This window comes from Drepanopeziza brunnea, assembly GCF_022702325.1.
Source record: "Drepanopeziza brunnea f. sp. 'multigermtubi' strain 214-2 chromosome Unknown ctg19, whole genome shotgun sequence".
Taxonomy (NCBI): Eukaryota; Fungi; Ascomycota; class Leotiomycetes; order Helotiales; family Drepanopezizaceae; genus Drepanopeziza; species Drepanopeziza brunnea.
The window spans coordinates 717,882-737,500 of NW_027094082.1; the positions used below are offsets into that span (position 1 = coordinate 717,882).

Genomic DNA, 19,619 nt, shown 5'->3' on the forward strand with positions numbered 1-19,619 from the left:
GTTTAAGTACGACTTAGAATGAGCGACGTTACAAGGAGTATGGGATTGGGTTCCGGCGTTAGCAAAAGGGGCATCGAGGGGAGTTCAAAGTATGGGATTGTGTTCTCGTGTTTATGGATGCTTGAGCATACCTGGAAGGCTGGAAGGAAAAAAGGACCACTTGCTGTAAAATACTGACATGAACCTGGCATTGCATCGCTATGACCATTCTCGTCAACCTGGCGGCTGGCTGTCGCGTACAGTTCCTTAATCAACAACCGGGGATTTCTCCGCATCCCTCGCTCAAGCTGAATAGGAACAGCTACCGACCTGAGTATAGGCGTCAGGTGGATCATTTTCAGACTTATTTAGAGATGCTCTCTGGACGACCCTGAACTCTACGCCGTGCCTCTAGAGTGCGTACATTATTTTAAGAGCTGATCTGATCATGAGATTGAACGATACCTATGCAGGCGTCTTGAGATCATAATGTAAAAGAGGAAATTTGCAAGCTGTTGCTTAATCTCAGAGAACATGCTTGACTTCGAGATATCCCCTTCAACTGGACCGTGTTAGCTCGAACGCGCTCCTGAGATGAGCAGGCGACCATGTGCGAGCCAAGTAGAATTTATCCTTCACTGGTCGATATGGCGATGGTTCTTGAGAAGGACTGGTGAGAATAGTTCCAGGCTAGTGGCATCAGCTAGAGCAAGATATTGGAATATCTGGGCGACTTTGGTTGAGGAGGGGGGGGGGGGGGGGGGATATGGATATATCAGACTACTAGGATTAGCCATCGTGTTAGGTCTGGACTGAGAAAAGCAACTCGAGAAGAAGCAAGAGAAGGTTTGTAATCTGGAAGTAAACTTAATTTTATGGCGTGAAGAAAACAATGTTACTCCTTCCATTGAGCTTCCTGAAGGAAAGCCTAGGTAGGCTACACCGCCCCAGCCCTCACCACCCTCAACCTCGATCCAGTGTTGAGCACTGGCAGTATCTGAACTCCCGATCAGCGACCAGCGGTTGACCTACAATGCGCCAGAAGCCAGAGTTGCGTTTCCCAAGAACCGATCTTTATTTTAGTTGTAGTCCTGTGCCTTTTGCCTGGTGATGTACCCATCGCGATAGGCGCATCAAACATGGCGCAGCCATCCTCGAGCTCCAAAGTCACAGGTACTCCCGGGCACTTTCAAAAGAAAAGCAAACCTGAGCTAACGCACTTCCACACAGTCGAATACTCTGATCCGTTTGGTGTTTACCAGCTTCTGTCACCCGGTCTACTACCACGACTTCCTCTCCGAAACCTCTACTGGGAATCACACGCCGGGCCTCTGAGATCAATCTCGTCCCTCCACATCGACCTAGTCCCTGACGACCAAACCTTGCAGCCACCTCAGTCTGTAGATGCTGGACCTACGAGTGCATTGAATACATCGAGAGTGAAAAGTGAGGATTCGACTTTGAGTGGCGACGATGGCTTTCGAACACAGGCATTGGGTACAGCGGCGGCAGAAAAACCAGAATCACGGTCGGGGCCACCAAAACATGTCGCCAGGGAGCGCAGGCATCAGATCCCAGGATTACGACAGACGCCATACTTGAAAGTGTTCTTTTTACGATGCGACGATAATGATACATATAAGGCGCAGGCCCGGCGGCAAGTCCGAGAGTGGATCAAGGAGCATACACCACCGACGCAGAGTACTGCGAAGGTTACTGCACAAGAGAATCACGATGCATACGAATGGTTAATTGTTCATGTAATTGTGCCGAATACTGCGGCCGCAACGCAGCCTAGAACGAGCGGGAAAGGGGCCGAAGGGAGTTCGGGGTCCACTTCAGAGAAATCATCGACGCGATGGAGGGGAGGGGGCTCATCAACTATCCTGGAGAAGCTACGGGCAGACTTCAATGGCTCTTCCAAGTCCTCGGTTGATCGTATTGCACAGATTCGCATTGGTATCAACGATGTTCCTTATGATATGCTCCCAAGAGTGGTTCCAGCTATCCCGGGCTCATATACCGAGACACCGCAAGAGAATGAGAATGCTTGGCATGACCTTATCTCCAAGTTGAAATCGCAGATTCTTTCTTCATTTGACATGCGCGTCACTCAGTACGAAGAAGACATCCGGGAGAAGGATGCTCAGAGATCACTCCCAGGATGGAACTTTTGCACTTTTTTCATGTTAAAGGAAGGTCTCGCGAGAGGCTTTGAAAGCGTGGGACTCATCGAAGATGCACTTGTGGGATACGATGAGCTTGCAATGGGCCTCGATTTCATCGTCAGGGAACAATCTGCTACAGGGTCTGGTGCAGAACATGGAGGATCTTTCTTGCCCTTTACAGAGAATCTGAAGCGGCGAGCTGAGAAGGCAAGAACTGATATTCTTAAAGATTCAGGTTCAGATCAAATTGATGAGACTGATGACCCTATCGATCTTCAATCTGTGGTCGATACGTCCGATCACGATGCCGATGAGATCCCATTGAGCGCAACCAAAAAACGGTATCGAGAGCTCATACTCTCGAATGACATCTCGATTTTTGACTTCCGTTGTTACATTTTTGCGCGTCAACTCACGTTGCTACTTCGGCTCGCCAACGCGTCTTCCTCGCAAGAGGAACTTCTTGCAAAACTCAAAGAGCAGCGGGAGTCAAGTCTACAAGGGGTCGCTGCGCGGCGACCTGCTTCTCAGCCCACTGAGGATGTCGAGAACCTCTCTGTTCTTGGCGAGGTGTGTCGAAGATCCATGGATTTCATGCCATCAATATCACGCATCATGCGAGAAGATATCTGGAACTCCCGAAGAACTAACAAGCAGGCTAGAGAGGATGCTGGCTCCGACTCTCTGGATCCTGTCATGGACCATGTAATTGAAAACATGGTAATTTCGTTTATATTTGCCATAGCTCAGCAAATACTCGCCCAAACTTCCACGAAAGCGCTACCGATTCCTCCATCTACGTTGGCTCCCCCTAGTGGAACTATGAGTATTGGTGGGCAAGAGCCCAAGGCCAGTATACCCGAGCCAAAGACGATGATGCATCCTACTAGAAGCAGCTCTCTAGCCCTGCGATCCAGATCTCGAGAACCACCAGCAGTAGAAAAGTTCCCTGGCATGCGGAGAGCAAGTGTACCAGAAGGAGCCGCTCCTTCGACATTCCTGAAGGCTGGTTTGGAGGAACTGGCTGCGCATAGAGCCGAGCTCTACCTCTTATCAAGAAGCATTCTGGTGCAAGTTGGCAAGGAACATGGGTGGAGCGTTGGTTGGGCAGAATTGTCCCAATTGCAAGGCAACGATGTCGGAGAGATGGAAGAAGTTGACCTAAATCAAGATTCATCTAAAGTTCCGAAGACGCCCGTCCTTCCGCCCTCTTCCCACGGAATTGATAGCAAATTGCTCTACACTGCGGTTGACAATCAAGCTGATTTCTATCGACTCTATGAAACCTTGACAGACAAGGCACTTCGGCACTATACCGTAGCTAATCATCTGCAATCTGTCCAGGCAAGCACGGCTGATCTTGCTGTCCTCAAGTATCATCTTGGAGATTATGCCGCGGCGGCCTCGTATCTATATCGCATGACTCCCTTTTATGGCGAAAATGGCTGGGCACAGGTCGAGCTTTCGATGCTTGTGATGTATGCAACATGCCTTAGAAAGCTTGAGCGTAAAGAAGAGTATGTCAGGGTCGTGCTGAAGCTACTGTCGAAAGCCGCGGTGGTAGAGCATGACAGACTTCTCCAAAAGTCTGCCTTCAAAATTTGTCAGAGCAACCAGTTCGACCTGGATGTTTTGCCAAACGGTCCATACCTCCCTGGGCTACTAGAGACCACCAAAGGATTGCAGCATGAATTCCGTGTGCCGTTACAGAACTTCTGTGATAGAATCGAGGTTGATGGTACTATCAGATACCACACTGAAAAGGACAGTTTTGGGCTTCTGCTTCGATTTCATTATTTGTTGACAGATGAACTACCGATCGAAAAGGCCAAAGTCCAAATTACACCACTGAGCGGTGCCTTGAATAGAGAACTATGGCTCGAAATGCAGGGCCAAACCATTCTTAGGAAAGGTACAATGAACTTGTCCGTGCAAAGCAATGTGAGTATATTTTTTATGCATAGACTTACCCTTACTAATACTAATGTTGTTAAGGTTATCTTCCCAGGCACATACACTGTGAGCCATATCATTCTGCAGAGTAACAATCTTACTTTGCATTATGAGCACGGCAGTGCAAATATTCCCTCTACCATGGTTTTTAAGTGCCCGAAGCTTCTTATCTATCACAGATCTGAGGCATTCGATGCCAAGCTTTTCGCATCTAGGTACATGCATCTCGATCGCAATCGTTCGCTCGAAATTGAGCTCTCATCCGGGTGGAATAAGGTTACCAGCGGCGAGCTCCAGGTTCGAGCTGCCACTGCGGGACTAAGAGTGCAGACCAGCGAAGCCAAAGTAAACAGTGGCTCTCTTGAACTTTCAAAAAATACGGAAACTGGCGTTGTACGATTTGGTCCAATGGAGCCTGCTTCTAGTGCGAAGATCATCATGCCATTCAGTCTCGAGCACGAAGTGAACGATATCTCTTTGAAGTTGGAGATATCGTACACAACTGACAGTGGGTCGTTTTTATTCGCCACGACCCTATCGGTATCCATCATGCTCCCGCTGGGAGTAAACGTTCAGGACGTCTTTAAACACAAAGCTCTGTTCTCGAAGTTTACCATCTCCACGGCCACTTCTACGCCGCTGCGCTTGCTGGGCTCCAAGCTAGAAGGTTCCAAAGTGTTTGAAGCGCATTCTGGGGTCACGATATCTAGGCCCCTTGTTGTGTTTCCACGCCAACCTGTTTCGATGCTCTACAAGATCACTAAGTCGATTACACAGCCGGGTCCCCATTCTCGCAGCGGAGTAAAGTCCTCTTTATCGCTCGTTCTCAATTATATATGCCTCGATGAGGAAATAGAGGACGCCATTACTTTGGATCTCAATCGACTACTGGACTCAGGCTCGTTACAGCAATACAAGCGACTCATAATATCGACCGTTCTTGCTGAAGTACGAGCAACGCTTTCATCCTACGATTTTGAGCGGATAGCCATTCTTAGTGAATTCTCCACTTCCATCATTTCGTCCGTGAGGTGGCGGGACCATTTTGACGGTCTCGGCCAAGAGCAGAATCAAGATGTCGCCATCCTCATCGAGCAATGTCTGCAGAAATGGCAGGATCAGACGCCAAGCCTTCCGTTGATACCTATATCCATCACAGACGACATTATTAGGAAGAGCCGATCAATCCTTATTCCAGTCGATATTCCTTCTGTGACGGTCGTGTGCACTGCCGACCTTAAACTTCCTCGGCCCTCTGTTTCTACCAGTCCAATCGTGGTGGCCTCCAACCAACCTGTTTCAGCCTCGCTGGCGGTCAAATACTCGAGATTATGGGATACTGCTCCGGAATCAAACGGCGGAGCTTCTTCAGACGACTACCTAGAGTTCTTCTACGAAGTTTCGGGTGCTACCGATACTTGGCTGATTGGTGGCAAGCGAAAAGGCCACTTCAGAATACCCAGCAAAGCCTCAAGCTCAGATAGCAAACGAACGCTCAAATTCCCAATCGTGTTAGTACCATTGCGAGAAGGTTATTTGCCGTTTCCGCACGTGGATATCAAGTCTGCGGTGAGGTTGCTCAGCCCTACCTCTGCTGAAGCAGGGAGCCCGACGAAGAAGGCTGCGGTGGCGAGTTGCGAGACGGACTACAAAAATGCTGGAGAGACTATGAGGGTTATCAGCGATGCGTTGCAGACAACTCTCAGTCTCGATGCGAGTGGGCCACAGGGAGGCGCCTGGCTGCTTGAGAGTGCGAGGAGGGGTTTTGGGCATGGGGAAGCTGCTCCTGGGGTCTAAAAATAAGGTTCGTGTGCGATTTTGGAGAGATGGACAGTCCAAATACAAGCGCGGCCTAGAGACGTTGATTCGAAATTCCCGTTGCGAGAGCACGTTGTTCGTTTCTAGTGAAGCGTGTTTACTACGCTAGTTTTGGATCTGAACGATCACCTAGATTCTCTTTTTCTTGGGAAGGTTTGAAGTTTTCCCTTCGATCGTCTGGATCATAGCTGATCCCGCCGATGACGAATCAAGACAATATAGGCCTGACGGAAACGTTTTCGTTCTCGCCTCACGTGAGCTTCCACCGGTTGCGTTGACTCCACGGATCTGAGCCTCGCGCTCGCTAGGCTCTATGGCGTTGATATCGTCGACTCCCCCGGCGACCGCGTTACTCTTATACTCTCTCACAAGTGTGGAAAGAAGCTCTTGCAAGACTTTTGACTCCCGGAATCCGATCAGTATCGTATATAAAGATCTGATCTTCGCGTACGTTAATATTATGCTGATTGGTAACAGACGAGCCGTGCAACGTCAACACTGGATCAGTTTCTTATCATTGCAGCTCATCGACCCTTCTTCCAACAGATAGCAAAGGACCTTTACAGAACCTTTATCCGCTGGGGCCGCGAAGGAGGTGATGGTGGGAAGCGAATGAGATGCGATGCACTGCTGCAGTGCCGGCATTCCCTCTCCATTCGTTGCAGATCAGATACCGTCTTCCCTCTTCCCTCCCTCTTCCTTCAAATTTCTAGTCCTCGAGTGAGGCCATCTCACAAATGCCATATATCCACGCCAGGCCAAGCCAGGCCCCCAAGCCCAACTCTGCTCAGATCCTCTAGACCATATTGATTTAACCATCACGTATGCCCTGTGTAAAGACGGCAAAAACCAATAGTGTACCAAAGACCTCCTTCTCCATGGAAAAGGATATCCCTGTCTACGACGTGTCAGACAGCGATGTTGGTAACATCGATGTTGATGATGTCGAAGGTCTGCATCGGAATCTGAGCGGCAAGCGGATCCAGATGATCACAATGGGAGGGTCGATCGGGACGGCGTTATTCGTCGGTATCGGAAGTGGACTTGTTCAAGGCGGTCCCGGAGCGCTGTTCATTGTTTTTACGCTGTTCTCGTGCTGGCTGGCACTGGTCAATGATTGTATGGCTGAGATGCCAGTGTTCATGCTGGTGAGTGGTGGGTTCGTCAGGATGGGAAGTAAATGGGTGGACGAAGCCTTTTGTCTCATGCTCGAGTGGAATTTCTGCTTATATGGTCAGTGTATCCTCACTCGTTCATGTTTCTCCCCAACCCTGTGACAAGAGGCTATTCTTATCCCATGGAAGATTTCGGCTCTGAATCTCGTCTTGACTTTCTGGAGAAACGACATTCCGCTTGCTGCTGTCTGCGCCGGGTACATTTTACTCTACGGGTAATCAGAACATCCTAAAGCCAAAGCTTGGGAAAGCTCTGACTAGATCAGAATTATCAATTTTTTCGCCGTCAAATGGTATGGCGAGTCCAAATCCTGGCTGTCAGGTGGGAAACTGGTGCTCATCATCATGCTCTTCTGCTCTACTTTCGTTACCATGGTGGGAGGTAATCCGAAACATGATGCTTACGGATTTCGGTACGGGAGAGAGCCTGTAGATACTTTCTTTCCCCCCATGGGATCCTCGGCGTTTTTTTCGGTTCGAAAGAGGTCCTTACTCTCGGCTACCAGCCAAGCCTCTACAACGGGAACCTCTAACAACGACCACACTCTTCAACTCTCTTCAAACGCTGAAAATTGCCAAACAGGGAGCGTTCGCGGAGTATGTTGCCACTGGGAGTCTGGAGAGATTTGAAGGCTTCTTGGCCGCATTATGGAAAGCTGCGTACGCATGGTTGATACTTTTCTATCCAAGGACCTCTGGTGAAGAGTGCTTTCAGCTTCACGATTGTCGGTACCGAGTACATCTCCATGATGGCAGGAGAGGCGTCCCACCCGCGCAAGAACCTGAAGCGAGCATTCAAAACCATCCACCTTCGGTTCGGACTCTTCTTCATCGGCGGGGCATTGGTTTATGGGATCGTCATTGCACACAACGATGAAAACCGCATCAATGCCCTGACCGACGCTTCGGCTTCCGGAGCCGCTGCTGCCAGTCCGTTTGTCATTGCCATGTAGAATCTCGGGATGGCGTTCTCCCTCACATCACGAATGCTCTGCTGGTGACTTCAATCTTCTCGGCTGGAAACTCTTACGTGTAAGTTCAGCACTATCATGTCTTGATGCTGCACGTATTTACTATCTTACAGATACGCGGCTTCTCGAACGCTGTACAGCCTGTCCCTCGACGGCCACGCACCAAGGCTCCTCCGCAAATGCGCGAAGAAGGGGGTGCCCATCTGGTGCCTCTCAGTTACCATGATCTTCCCTTTCCTCAGCTTCCTCGCCTTGGGATCTTCTTCCGGTCAAGTGATTATGTGGCTCGCAAACCTTACCGAAGCCTCGCAGATCATAGACTGCATCTGCATTTGCTGGATATACTTGCACTTCTATCGGGCGCTGAAGGTGCAGGGCTTTGATAGGCGGGGTCTGCCGTACGTGGGGTGGGCTCAACCGTACTGTGCCTGGGCTGGTCTGGGCACGATGACTTTCACGGTGTGCTGTTATGGATATTCCACTTTGCTGCCTGGATATAAGTTGAGACCCCCCCGCTGGGAACTTTGCATCAATTTCATCAGGGTGGGACGTTGGGACGCTCTTCTCATACTACACCGTGGTCTTTGTGTGCCCGATCTTACATATAGGCTGGAAAGTGTACTGGAAGACGACACCCGTCAGGCCTGAAAAGGCGAACTTGGTACGTACCGCGCCTCCTCCCCTTGGACCCCTTCTTTCACCCGACGTGGACTGACACCCCGTAGGTCTGGAAACGCCCTGCTATCGACGCCTATGAGGCGAACATGGTCGAGAAAACCCGCTCTTTTTGGGAACAGGTCGGAATGATGGGAGGCTGGCACAGGAAGAACCTGGATCATACCGAGTAGAAGGGCTTAGGAGAAGAGGGTGTTCGTAGCTGTTCAGACTTCGGACGGTGGGCTATACTGCCTGACCGAAGCCTCCCAGTCTCCTCCGGGAGGACTGCGTATCATAAACAGAAAAAGAGAGGGGAAAAATGACTATTCCCTTCTGATTGTGCTACTTACGAAAGTCGCCGAAGCCCGATTTCCACGATCCCCTTTGATCTTCCATGCTTCCCGATTAATGACCACGTCCGAATATTCATTTAGCTCAGCTTCTGATTCAAGGCATTTGGCCCATAAATTCATCTACCACATTAGTTCGAATTATGCATCTGCAGCTCCTATTCGATACCTTTAACCCAAGAGAAACATAGCGCATTCTGCGCTTTCTTGGGCTTTGATACCAATTCTCCCACTTGATATACTCCACGATAACATCTTCGTTTAAGCCCTAGAAAGAGTGTCGGTCATGGAAAGTCGTCTCATATTGGCCCCACTGGTCGTCCCCTAACCTCACTCCCTCAATATCGTCCGTCGGTTTTCTATAAGATCTCAGGATATATAGACTTTGCCGATATCTTCAATCTTATCCTTTCTCGCTTTGATAGCACGATACCAACGCCCTTCTCCACCCTTCCAGTCAATAGGTTTGTTTGCTGTTCATTCAAATCATTAGCTTCGCGTAATAAGTAACGATCTGTATAGATCGAGTCCAATTCTCAACGCTCGGCTACTATGAAAAGGGGCCGTTCCCCTCTGGTGTAACGACACGACCTATGCTCCATGATTGGATTGACTCACTCATATCAAAGCCAGGTCCCGATTGAGGATCATACGCCAAATTCAAAATAAATGTGGATTTCCACGAGCTTGGATGACGAGTTTAAACGATTTCAACCGCGAGCATTTTACCGAACATTGAAGCTGTAAGAATAACAATTACTGATCAAGTCTGTATATTCGTATCGTATCGATATGTTAAATTTTGATTTGTCTGTGTAAAGGGGCCTCAAAAGTTGCGACGTCAAGGCCCACTGTTACGTGGTTAAGCGAAGAATTGAAGGAGATAGAAGTTTCCAATGCTTTTCAAGGATTTTCATAGTGCGAATACGTAAAATCAAAGCTAAAATCAAGCGAGTCTTTCATCAGGTGAATAGCATATTGGAATCTAAATAACACGATAACTAATCATATCAATGTATTGCAAACCGAATCAAAAATTTCCGTATAATCGTATTCTAATAGATTATCTTGTTTTTTGTCAAGCTTTTAGTACACCATGAGAGATATTAAGAGAACAAATAATAATATCAGTCCGACGGGGGATATGGTTATTTCAGAGGATATGTTTTTTTTCGCCCACCCAGCTCTAGCGCAATTCCGAAGTCCATCTAGACCTTCGCGCAGTCCACGCGCTGATCAGTGAAGGGCTACGATTCGTTCTTCACCTGTACGAGATGCCCTGGACGAACCTCCAGCTCTCTTTCTCGCGGGAGAAAGAGTCTGGAGAGCCGAAATTGCATCATCGATATGCGCCGTCTCTTCGAAGAGATTTCTCTTTATCGGCGGTTTCGGCCCTCCCTTTTTTTTTTTTTTTTTTTTTTTTTTTTCGACCACTTACGCCGACTACGGTTTACACTTAACGGGTGTCATCGTCGGCTCTGAAGACTGAAAGGATGATGAGAGGCCCACCTAGGGCGAGCCGACGATTACCGATTGAAAAGACTAGAAGGATTTGCGATGAAAGGGGAACGGGTAGCAAAGATAAGAAAGGCTTCGTTCGCTGGATCGAAAACACGGTATTGCGCCTTCGGAGGAGCGTTCTGCAAACACACCGGCTTGACACAAAGGCTACGGACGCGAGCCTTTACAGCTTGACGATACACGAGAACGGTGTTTGTATTCGTAGAAATCGAAGCCGCTCGTCAAGCCATACATACGTATTCGACAATTACCGAGATAAAACTCGGCGCATACCGGTATTACTAGAAAATGCTCTCAAAAGGTTTATAGGAGTTTGCGATACCGCGGGATCAAAGACTCGAAGCTATCTCAAAGAAAACTTTTCCTTGACGTAGTTTGTATTTTCGATTGGATGGTACTTTACATGCTGTATAATTCTTTCCCTCAGCACATCGCCGTACGTTATGAATGGTCCTCAAGGTCTAAGGATTAGGGTCTTGGATACTCGCCCGACGTAAATCAATGCTGCTGCTACCTACGAACTACTACTACTATTACTCTAACCCTCTTTGTAATAGATGGTCATTGGACCGTCTGAAGTCAGTACTAAACCACCCTATTCAAGAATGGTTTACAGAGGTACCGCGGTGAAGTGTTGTAGCCCTTGCTACTCTACAATCACTATCCCAACTTAACTGCGCAATAACCCGACCTTAATACAAAGTAGAGTATTACTCCGCAAGGCATTTCGGAATTCTATAAGGTTCCGCGCTTAAGGTCAGGTTATTGCTCAGTTACTACGAATTAGAATAGTAGCTGTGGAGTAGCAAGGGTTCCAACACTTCACCGCTGTACCTCTGTAGATAACGACATCTCCAGCAGCAGCAGAAATACGTAGTACAGTAGGGATTTCTTTCCCCCTCCGCTAGACTTCGGAGGTCCTGCCTCTTCCCGTCATGCTTATCTTTTTTGGCATAGTTTCAGTTGGTTCATCCATTTACACGTACTACTACGTACGTAGCAGATTTCCGAGGAAGAGGTTTTATCTGCCGGAGTGTCAGACATGATAAAAAAGGTTATTTTTTGGTCTTGGAGTCCTTGATTTGAATTAGCCTTTATCACCCTTTCCTTTCCCATTTTTTTTTTTTCCCAGGAAAGATTAAGAGGCGGATTGGCTCTGGTTGACTGCCTCAGGAGATTCGATCGACTGTCCGTCCATACACCGCTTTTCTCCAGCGTGGCAACGCTACCCAATCTCCATCCAACACGTCTCGACGCGTAGGATAAAAATCAATAACTACCTTTTTTTTTCTTTCTTTCGGGATCTCGGGAGTCTTGCGGGGGGTGTAGAGTTCAAGGCAAAAGCGTCAAGACGAGGTGAAGAAAAAAAAAAGGTGCGGAAAAGATTTGCCGTGCTTGCAACTTACTCCGTACAATACTCTGCAGAGACTTCTTCAAAGAATGCAACTCCTTTCCTGAAGTGGTAGTACAGCCATGAATACAAAACGAAAGTATGATTTTTCGCAAGGGATCTTACCAAGGCTTAATTAAACCAATCAGTTTACAAGAATCAGCCTTGGAAAGCATCTTTAAGCAAGTAGTATTTGAACAAGAATCCAGCCTGGGAAAGTATCTTTAAGCAAGTAGTATTCGATCTGTGCAATAGAGTTGATAGGGCTTTGAGCCCTTCAGAAACCACCGCTCTACGATTTGTGTAGCTAAACTGGGTCCGGCATTGATCAAGGGAAAATGTAAAAGAAAGAAAAAAGACTTCAACGGCGCTAAATTGAGGCAATATGTTTTTCGCATTTCTGTACTGTACTGGTACTTTAACACCCTGCCCCCCTTTACATAAATGCAATACTAGGTCTCTTATAGGCCGATTCCAGGGGGTATAGCAAGGCTGATACAATAAGTACTACATAGTAGAATATATACTACAAGGGTTTCAAGCCAACCGGAAGAAAGAAAAATATGAAAATCGATTTAAGAATTTGATCTCGTGTAGAGTTGGGCCTTCCTTGAGCATCGATTATAGTAGTACCGGTAGTAGCTTGATAACGCCTCTATTACGATTCGGATCAAGATTCGATATACTACTAGCGGTAGTAATAGTAATAGTGGTAACTAGCTAGCAGGAATAGCGTCCCCAAGCCTCGGATATGATTCCTCGTACTCTCTTGACAGAGAACGATTGAGCGTTCGTTACAAACAGATAGAAAATATCTAGAAAATATCTTGTTCTCAATAGAGGCGTTTTCGTTCGAGCGTCGCCGTCGTTTTTTTTTTTTTTTTTTTTCGGTGTTGGAGGAGCCAAAGTCGTGGAAAAGCTGTGTTGGGAAAAGAATGGATGGGTTCAATAACTGGTTGATACTACTATCTACTATAGCGATCAAGAGATTGGAACGGGTCGGATATAGTGAGTGGTACGAGAATTATAAGCGGAAAGAAAGGGTTTATGCAAGACGGAGGAGGGTAAGGAGAGTTAGTAGTAAGTGGCCTTTATTTCAATTGGCTTAAACCCTTGCTTACCCTACTACGTACGTACGTAGTACTACGTACGTACCTAGTAGTAAGTAGTACGTAGTATTACCCCTTGCTATGCGCCCTGCTACGTATACACCCTGGAATCGGTCCACAGGAGGCCCAGTATTAATACGTACGTAGTAGTACATTTACTAGTACGTAGTACTTAATGGGGGAGTATGTAATGACCAATATATAATTAAAGGTTGGTAATATTCCGAAGCATTACCGGCGATCTACTCTCCCCCACCCATGGACAGGTACGTACCGGTAGTACGTACATACCATCGAAAGTACATTTTTGCTCCGTACAGTACTACCGTACCGTACCGTAGGGGTTGATGGGGGGGGTTTGGGGGAAGATGGCAATGAGCCCAGACAGGTCAGCCCCTAGAATTTACAACTAGCTTAAGTAGAAAACACGACCCGCACGCACCCTTGAAAAAAAAAAACCAGCCGAACCCCCTACGGTATATCTCGTAGCCAGCAATCACGGGCTCCCCTGAACCCAACCTTCGCCGCCGAGGTCTCCCAGCGATTCAGCAACCTCGATAGGTACCGGTCCTCTCCCGCCCTCAAAATCCGATCGAGCGCGGTTAGACCTGCAGCCGGTGAGAAACGATGGCTTCCAGAGGCGATCTGGTTCAGCGTTAAGCTTACTGCGACGCGGCTTCGAGAGCTCTGGATCGGCGCCGAGTGAGTATTTGAGAGGCTTACGAAGCAGGCCTTTGGGAATGCATGCATCGTTTTATGGTACTGCGTATGATTCGTAATGCGATCGAGATCAAGCCAGTGGCTAATGCAGAAAGAGAGAGGGCTTACAAGATAGATAGTATTAAGAAATTACTAAGTAGGAAATCAATGTAGTAGTACCGGTATACATCGTTTTGCGACCTATCCTTACTACGGTACGTAATCGGCGGTCAACTTCACGGCTGAAATAGGCTTCTATCGAGTGGGTCTTCTGACATGTACTGTACTGTAGGTACTACCTACTACTACCTACTAGGACTACCTACTACTACCGGTACTTATGGGAGGGATAGTACGAGCTGTGTAGGTATACCGGTACGCGTCTAAAACCATATAAGCGAGCCCTCTACCATCAAAACCGGTGTGCTGTATTTATTGACTGACAGTCGAAGGGGGTACGTACGTACCGGTGGTAGGTAAGCTTGAGCATGCAAGTACTACGTATTAGCAGATGAGCGTAAATAAATCCCGTCCAACAAATAAGATAAACAGAAGGCTGTCCTGATTTCTTTTCGCCTTTCCATCCGTACGTGCGTGTACGTAGTTTAGATACCGGTCTGTATACCTACCTACCTACCTATGTCTGCACGCACCGACTCAAAAATGATCAGAGGAAGGAGGAGTCTTACTACAGTATTGGTTTCAAGCGTACCTTAGATACTTTACCGGTCCTTCGTATCGACGCCGATCTGGTCTCGACGCCGATCTCATCTCGTTTTCGAAGGGTTGACAAGACAGACCACTGAGCTTTCTATGGCAGATATTACCACGCCTTATCGTGCAGACCTGAATGTATTGATTGATGGGTACCGTATGCTAGTAGTGCGTGAGTCTGTGGCTATCAGAAATAGGTACCGGTAGATAGCGCAGCCCCACGCTGGTGTTGATCGCTGAGGCGGCAGGCAATCGGACGCTGCAAATGGAAAGGGCGGCTTAGGCGATGATGCCAATCCGATCAATTTTTTTTTTTTTTTCTTTTAGTTTATATTTGTAATCTTTTACACTCTCATTCGTTGTGAAGATCTTCGAATCATGAACTGGAACTTTCGCGATTTTTTCAGAGCTAATTTTGGTATAGAAAATGGTAGATACAATATTATTATTATTTTTTTTTTTTTTTGGCTCACCACATGATGGCGGCTCAGGCCCTGCGCATGCATGGGAGGAGAGCGGCGCGGGCCCGGGTGGCTGGCTGGAGGGGCAGAGACGGTGTTGGTGGGTGTGGGCCGGAGCGGGACGGGCGGCTTCACGGTAGACCGGGTGCTTGCTAGGAAACGTGGTTGGGGCTGCGAGGGTCGTGACAACGGTAGGTGGGCCTCGGTGGGGAGCCGGCCGGGTGTGGTGGTGGACTCTCTGAGGGAGGATTTGGTAAGGGCGGTTGGGAAGGGGGAGGTGGACTGCATGTTTGGTACGGTGGGGGACGGTAGGGGCGCTGCCGGTGATGAAGAAGGGCGGGATGGTCGGATCGGTTAGTACGGTGCCGAATGGGACGGTGTTCAAGTGGTCAAGGGGGTCTCTATTTTGTCCCAGCATGCCAAACTGGCTGCTCGGTCTACTGAACGTCGGGGACTGGTTCTACAGGTCGTGGTGTTGGTGGAACGGGGTGCAGTACGAGTAAGTATTTGAAGGTGGAGGGGAGGACGGAGGACGGAGGACGGAGGACTTGGATGCGCTCGCTAAAGCTGTCGAGGAGGGGAAGCTGAAGCCCATTGTCGGGTGAACGGCGAAGTTGTCTGATCTCGAGGCAGTGAGGGATGCATGTCAGCCAGTCCTCGATGGGAAAGGCGGCGTCGGGAAGTTTGTCATGGAAACAGTTCATGCGAGTCTGTAGTCGCGCGACCTTCCATTCCAGCTGAATGCTGATGTTTTCGCTGTAGTCCACCCAGCACGGAATCCGAAAGATGCCATGCGTCCTGCCTCGTGAATCCGCCGAGGGGGAGAGGAAGTCCCAGCTTCGGGATCGAGCGGTCAGCTGGAACTGGCAGCTTGGTGTCAGGTGTGACATTCCCAGATTCCCAATAATCTTCGTTTGGTACTCCCCGAGAGGTCGGCACGTGGGAAGACAATAGCATGGCTTGTCGGGCTTCTAGAAAGAAAGGGATGGCTTGTCTCAGTCGGGTACGTCGGTTATGATCGATTGGAGTGGGCCAGAGCTCCGAGGGAAGGAAAACGCAGCTCTGATATGGCTCTGTTCTACGAACGATCCGCCGGGAGAGTCCACCAATATGCCCTTGGTTTGCCACTCCAAATCTGGCAGCGAGGGAGACCCGGTATCCTGCTGTCGGTCGGTTGCTTGCTGTAGGTCCCTCTTCAGCAGAAGAAGCTTGCGGTCAAGCCAGAGGACCCATGCGCAGCGGCATCGACGAAGGGAAAAGGTGCTTTTTGGGAATGAAAATGACGGTGGTGGAGAGAGCATCCCGTTGTTTGTTACTAGGCAGTGACGCTGGGCGATGCTTTGGAAGGAGGTGATATGTTGAATCATCGGGCTAGCCGCTGGAGCCTGGAGCGGAATAAGGTAAGGAACAGTTAGTCCTGTTGTTCGGATCCGCGTAGCTACGAGCAAAGGAGACGATGGTCTTCACCACCTCACGTTTTGATAAAAAATATCACGGGTCTAGGAGTCGACGTGCAACCTGGAGCAACTTTCGCTGGAGCCGCCATGATCCTCGACCTCGAGACTCTGGTGATACGGAGAGCTTGTTCGCAGACATTGCCGCCTTCCATTGCTCCACTTTGATTACCCCGGAAATGTTTAGATTCGCGAGAACTGCTTCTGTTATCGCGATTCATGATTATCTTTCCACATCAGCCAGCTCATCATCAGGGACTTACTACTAGGTACCTGTCCATGCCTTTCTCGATCACGGTCATGGCGATTGAGCATCGCTATGCAGGGGCACGCGCTAAGTTCTAAGCGCATGCAGATCTAACCGAGAATCCTACAGGATCGGGTGCCATTGTTGTTTGTTTGGTTGGTCGCTTGAAGCGAGCGTCTTTGCGATGATCAATCTACAGTTGGTACCTACTTCGAATCGACTCTTTGCCCGCCATTCACATACTCCGTACTTGCCATACGGCAGGCAAGGAATGTAGTACCGTAGGTAGGTCGGTGGCTGGCTGGGACCGATGCGGAGAAGAAATCTTCTTGGTAGATTCGGAACTCTGTTGGTCGGGGTGGAGCTCCATCCCTTGAACCAACCGGCCAACCTCTTCTTTCGCCTCCGCCACCGATCGTTGGTCTCCAGGCCGGCCCACAGCTGCTGAAAAGCGCGCGCTTGTACTCCAAGCGCTGCAGCAGCAGTATCGCAGAGGCTGAAGAAATGGAGTCTACGGAGTCGAGGATAGACCCCGAGATCGCCTAGCCCTGAAGGATAAGCCCTACCTACTACGCCTTGCTACTTAACGAGGTCCGGTCCCACGGGGGGGTCACGACAGCTGCATGCGCGTGGGCTTGGACTGCGTGGTGTGTGGTGTGTGGAGTGTGGAGTGTGAAATCCGCGGCGAGCACGGCATCTCGAGGTAAAAATAAGTCAGTCAAGGCAGTCCGTCCGTCCATGAGTTGATGAGTTGGTTGTGTAGTACCGGTACCGTACTTTTCTACTCGGGCGTGCAGGAAAGCTGTACGGTAATACCTACTGTACTTATTCCGGACGGAGATCACGTGGCAGTTAAATATAAGAAGAGACCGCCCAGAGGAGAGAAAGCCTATCGGAGACTCGGAGTGGCTGGGGCCGAAGCGAGATTGGCTGCTGCTTACAGAGTACCGGTACCTGGGCTGGCCGTCAATTACAGTACAAGTATCTACGGAGCACGAACTACCTACTTAGTAGTACCTACTACTGTATCTGTTTGGTTTGGGCAGGCGGCGGTGGTAGTCAAATTGCAGCGGCCCAATGAAGAAAAGTGCTGAGATTGCTGTTGCGGGTTGGAGTGAGATGATTTGATTTGATCTTCTGCTGGGGGTGGGAAGGACCGACCATTGGCTTTTAGTTGGGAGGCAATTTGCGCAAGCGAACGTGAAGAAGGCTCTGTTCACCATCCTGGGGTTGGGGTTGGTGTTGGTGTTGTTATTTTTATTTTTATTTTTGTGTTTGGTGTGACCGCTGTTATTATGGTCGTGGTTATCGCTCTTGTTGTTGCTGTTGTTGTCGTTGTTGTTATTGCTGTTGCTGTTGCTGACGACTCTCCTACCCACTTCTTCTTCTTCTTCTTCTTCGTCTTCGTCTTCTTTACCGCTTCCCCGTCCCCTGTCCCCCCGTCTCCCGTTCCCCGTCCCGATGCCCCCGTCTCCTGCGTATTGTAGCAGTACCTGCACCTGTGCACCCACGTCCGTCTTGGCTTGGCACGTTCCTGGACCCGCGTCAGCGTAAGCGATAGCGTCACCTTCATGCCGAACTAGGTAAGCCCGTCCGCCCCGCCCGAACTAGTCCCGGTGTTTCTCCACAGCTCATTTCAACGCGCCCTGGCCTCCTGGCCTCTTGGCATTCCCCCCTCCCCCCCCCCAGTCAAGTCACATTTACCCTTCTTCGTCCCATTTTCACTTCGTCTCCACCCTCTTCTTTCTTGTTCTCATCCCAGCTTGCCCTCGCCCGCCATTTGATTCAAGATCTCACTCCCTTCTTTTTTTCCCCCTCCTGCAGCCAACCCTCAACCCTCCCTCCCCCCCCCCCTTCCCTCCCCACCACCGCCGTCTCAAGCATTCCCTCCAACTGAGAGTTTTCCTCTCTACCACATTCCTTTGGAACAGCGACTATAATCGGTCTTCAAGACCTACCTACCTCAATTCATTCTCCCTCGCCTTTCGGCTCCAGATTGTCCCAAGTCAGCCAGCCAGCTCGACTCACTCAACCTTCGGTCTTCCCCCTTACCCAAGAGCCGCGACATCCCCAACCTCTCTAAGGATTCGCAGATTCTTTGCAATCTGTCCCGGTCACCTTGCACTGTACGTATGTACCCTTTCGACTCGGTCTGCTGCGATTGTTTGCGCGCGCGCGGTGGACCATGGTCAACGGATAGAGAGGAGAGGGGAGGAGCTCGGATCGGATGGTCGAAGTTGTTATGCTTTCCAAGGCGATACATGTGCGCTCTACATCGAGAACGCTCTGCTAACTCTCAGCGCAGCTTTCGATCGCGAAAAAAATCGGCAACCACGGCTCCCCGGCGATATTCGGTGCATATATATAAGTGGAACAAGAAGTCTCGTCTGAGAGACTTTTAACGGTTTTTAGAATAAACATATTTCACGAATTCGCTTCTTCACAATGAAGTTTTCACGTATCGCGGTTCTCGGCGCGGCGACGCTCGCTGTCGCTCAACCTCACAACCACGTACACAAGCATCCCGTCCGACAAAACGGATCTCCTGTGGAAGGGCGCGATGCGTATACCACCACCACCGTCCCAGGAGCCGTCGTGACCGTGTATGAACTGAATGGAGAGTTCATCCCATGGGATGAGGTGGAGGCTGGCATTCGTAATGGCAAATACATCCTTAATGGGGACAAGGTCACTTCAATCGCGGGCCCTAGCTCAGCCGCCACACCAACGCCGTCTTTTAGCCCACCCGCCGTATTCCTGGAGAAGAAGCCGAGCATCAACACAACTCCAGTTCCAGCCTATGTTCCACAGTTACCGGCGACCTCCGCGACCCCGACCCCGACCCCGACCTCCAATCCAACGCCTTCTTACCCGACGACCCCTGACACCCCCTCAGCCAACGGCAACAGCTCTGCCACCGTGCCTCCTGGTATCGATTCCGATTTCCCCAGCG

At 49.5% G+C, this 19,619-nt stretch overlaps 3 protein-coding genes across 3 annotated transcripts in view; all 3 read left to right on the forward strand.

Annotated features, from left to right (window-relative positions):
- Window positions 1-1,118: 1,118 nt before the first annotated feature.
- Window positions 1,119-5,897, forward strand: L3040_008984 (uncharacterized protein; the record flags this gene model as incomplete). The annotated part of the gene is made up of 3 exons (XM_007297824.2): window positions 1,119-1,152; window positions 1,210-4,088; window positions 4,143-5,897. The coding sequence occupies 3 exons, from the start codon at window positions 1,119-1,121 to the stop codon at window positions 5,895-5,897; spliced, it is 4,668 nt and encodes a 1,555-aa protein (XP_007297886.2).
- Window positions 5,898-6,796: 899 nt separating this feature from the next.
- L3040_008985 (uncharacterized protein) lies at window positions 6,797-8,912 on the forward strand (the record flags this gene model as incomplete). Its single annotated transcript, XM_066155793.1, has 7 exons — window positions 6,797-7,151; window positions 7,200-7,308; window positions 7,360-7,475; window positions 7,784-8,042; window positions 8,178-8,462; window positions 8,707-8,725; window positions 8,790-8,912. 7 exons carry the CDS (start codon window positions 6,797-6,799, stop codon window positions 8,910-8,912), a joined length of 1,266 nt encoding a protein of 421 aa, XP_066010082.1.
- Window positions 8,913-19,111: 10,199 nt separating this feature from the next.
- L3040_008986 (uncharacterized protein) overlaps window positions 19,112-19,619 on the forward strand; it is a gene marked incomplete at both ends in the record, with an annotated part of 1,381 nt that continues 873 nt past the window's right edge. The window contains one exon of the mRNA XM_007297821.1: window positions 19,112-19,619. This exon is cut by the window's right edge and continues 779 nt beyond it. Coding sequence (XP_007297883.1) covers window positions 19,112-19,619 — 508 coding nt within the window.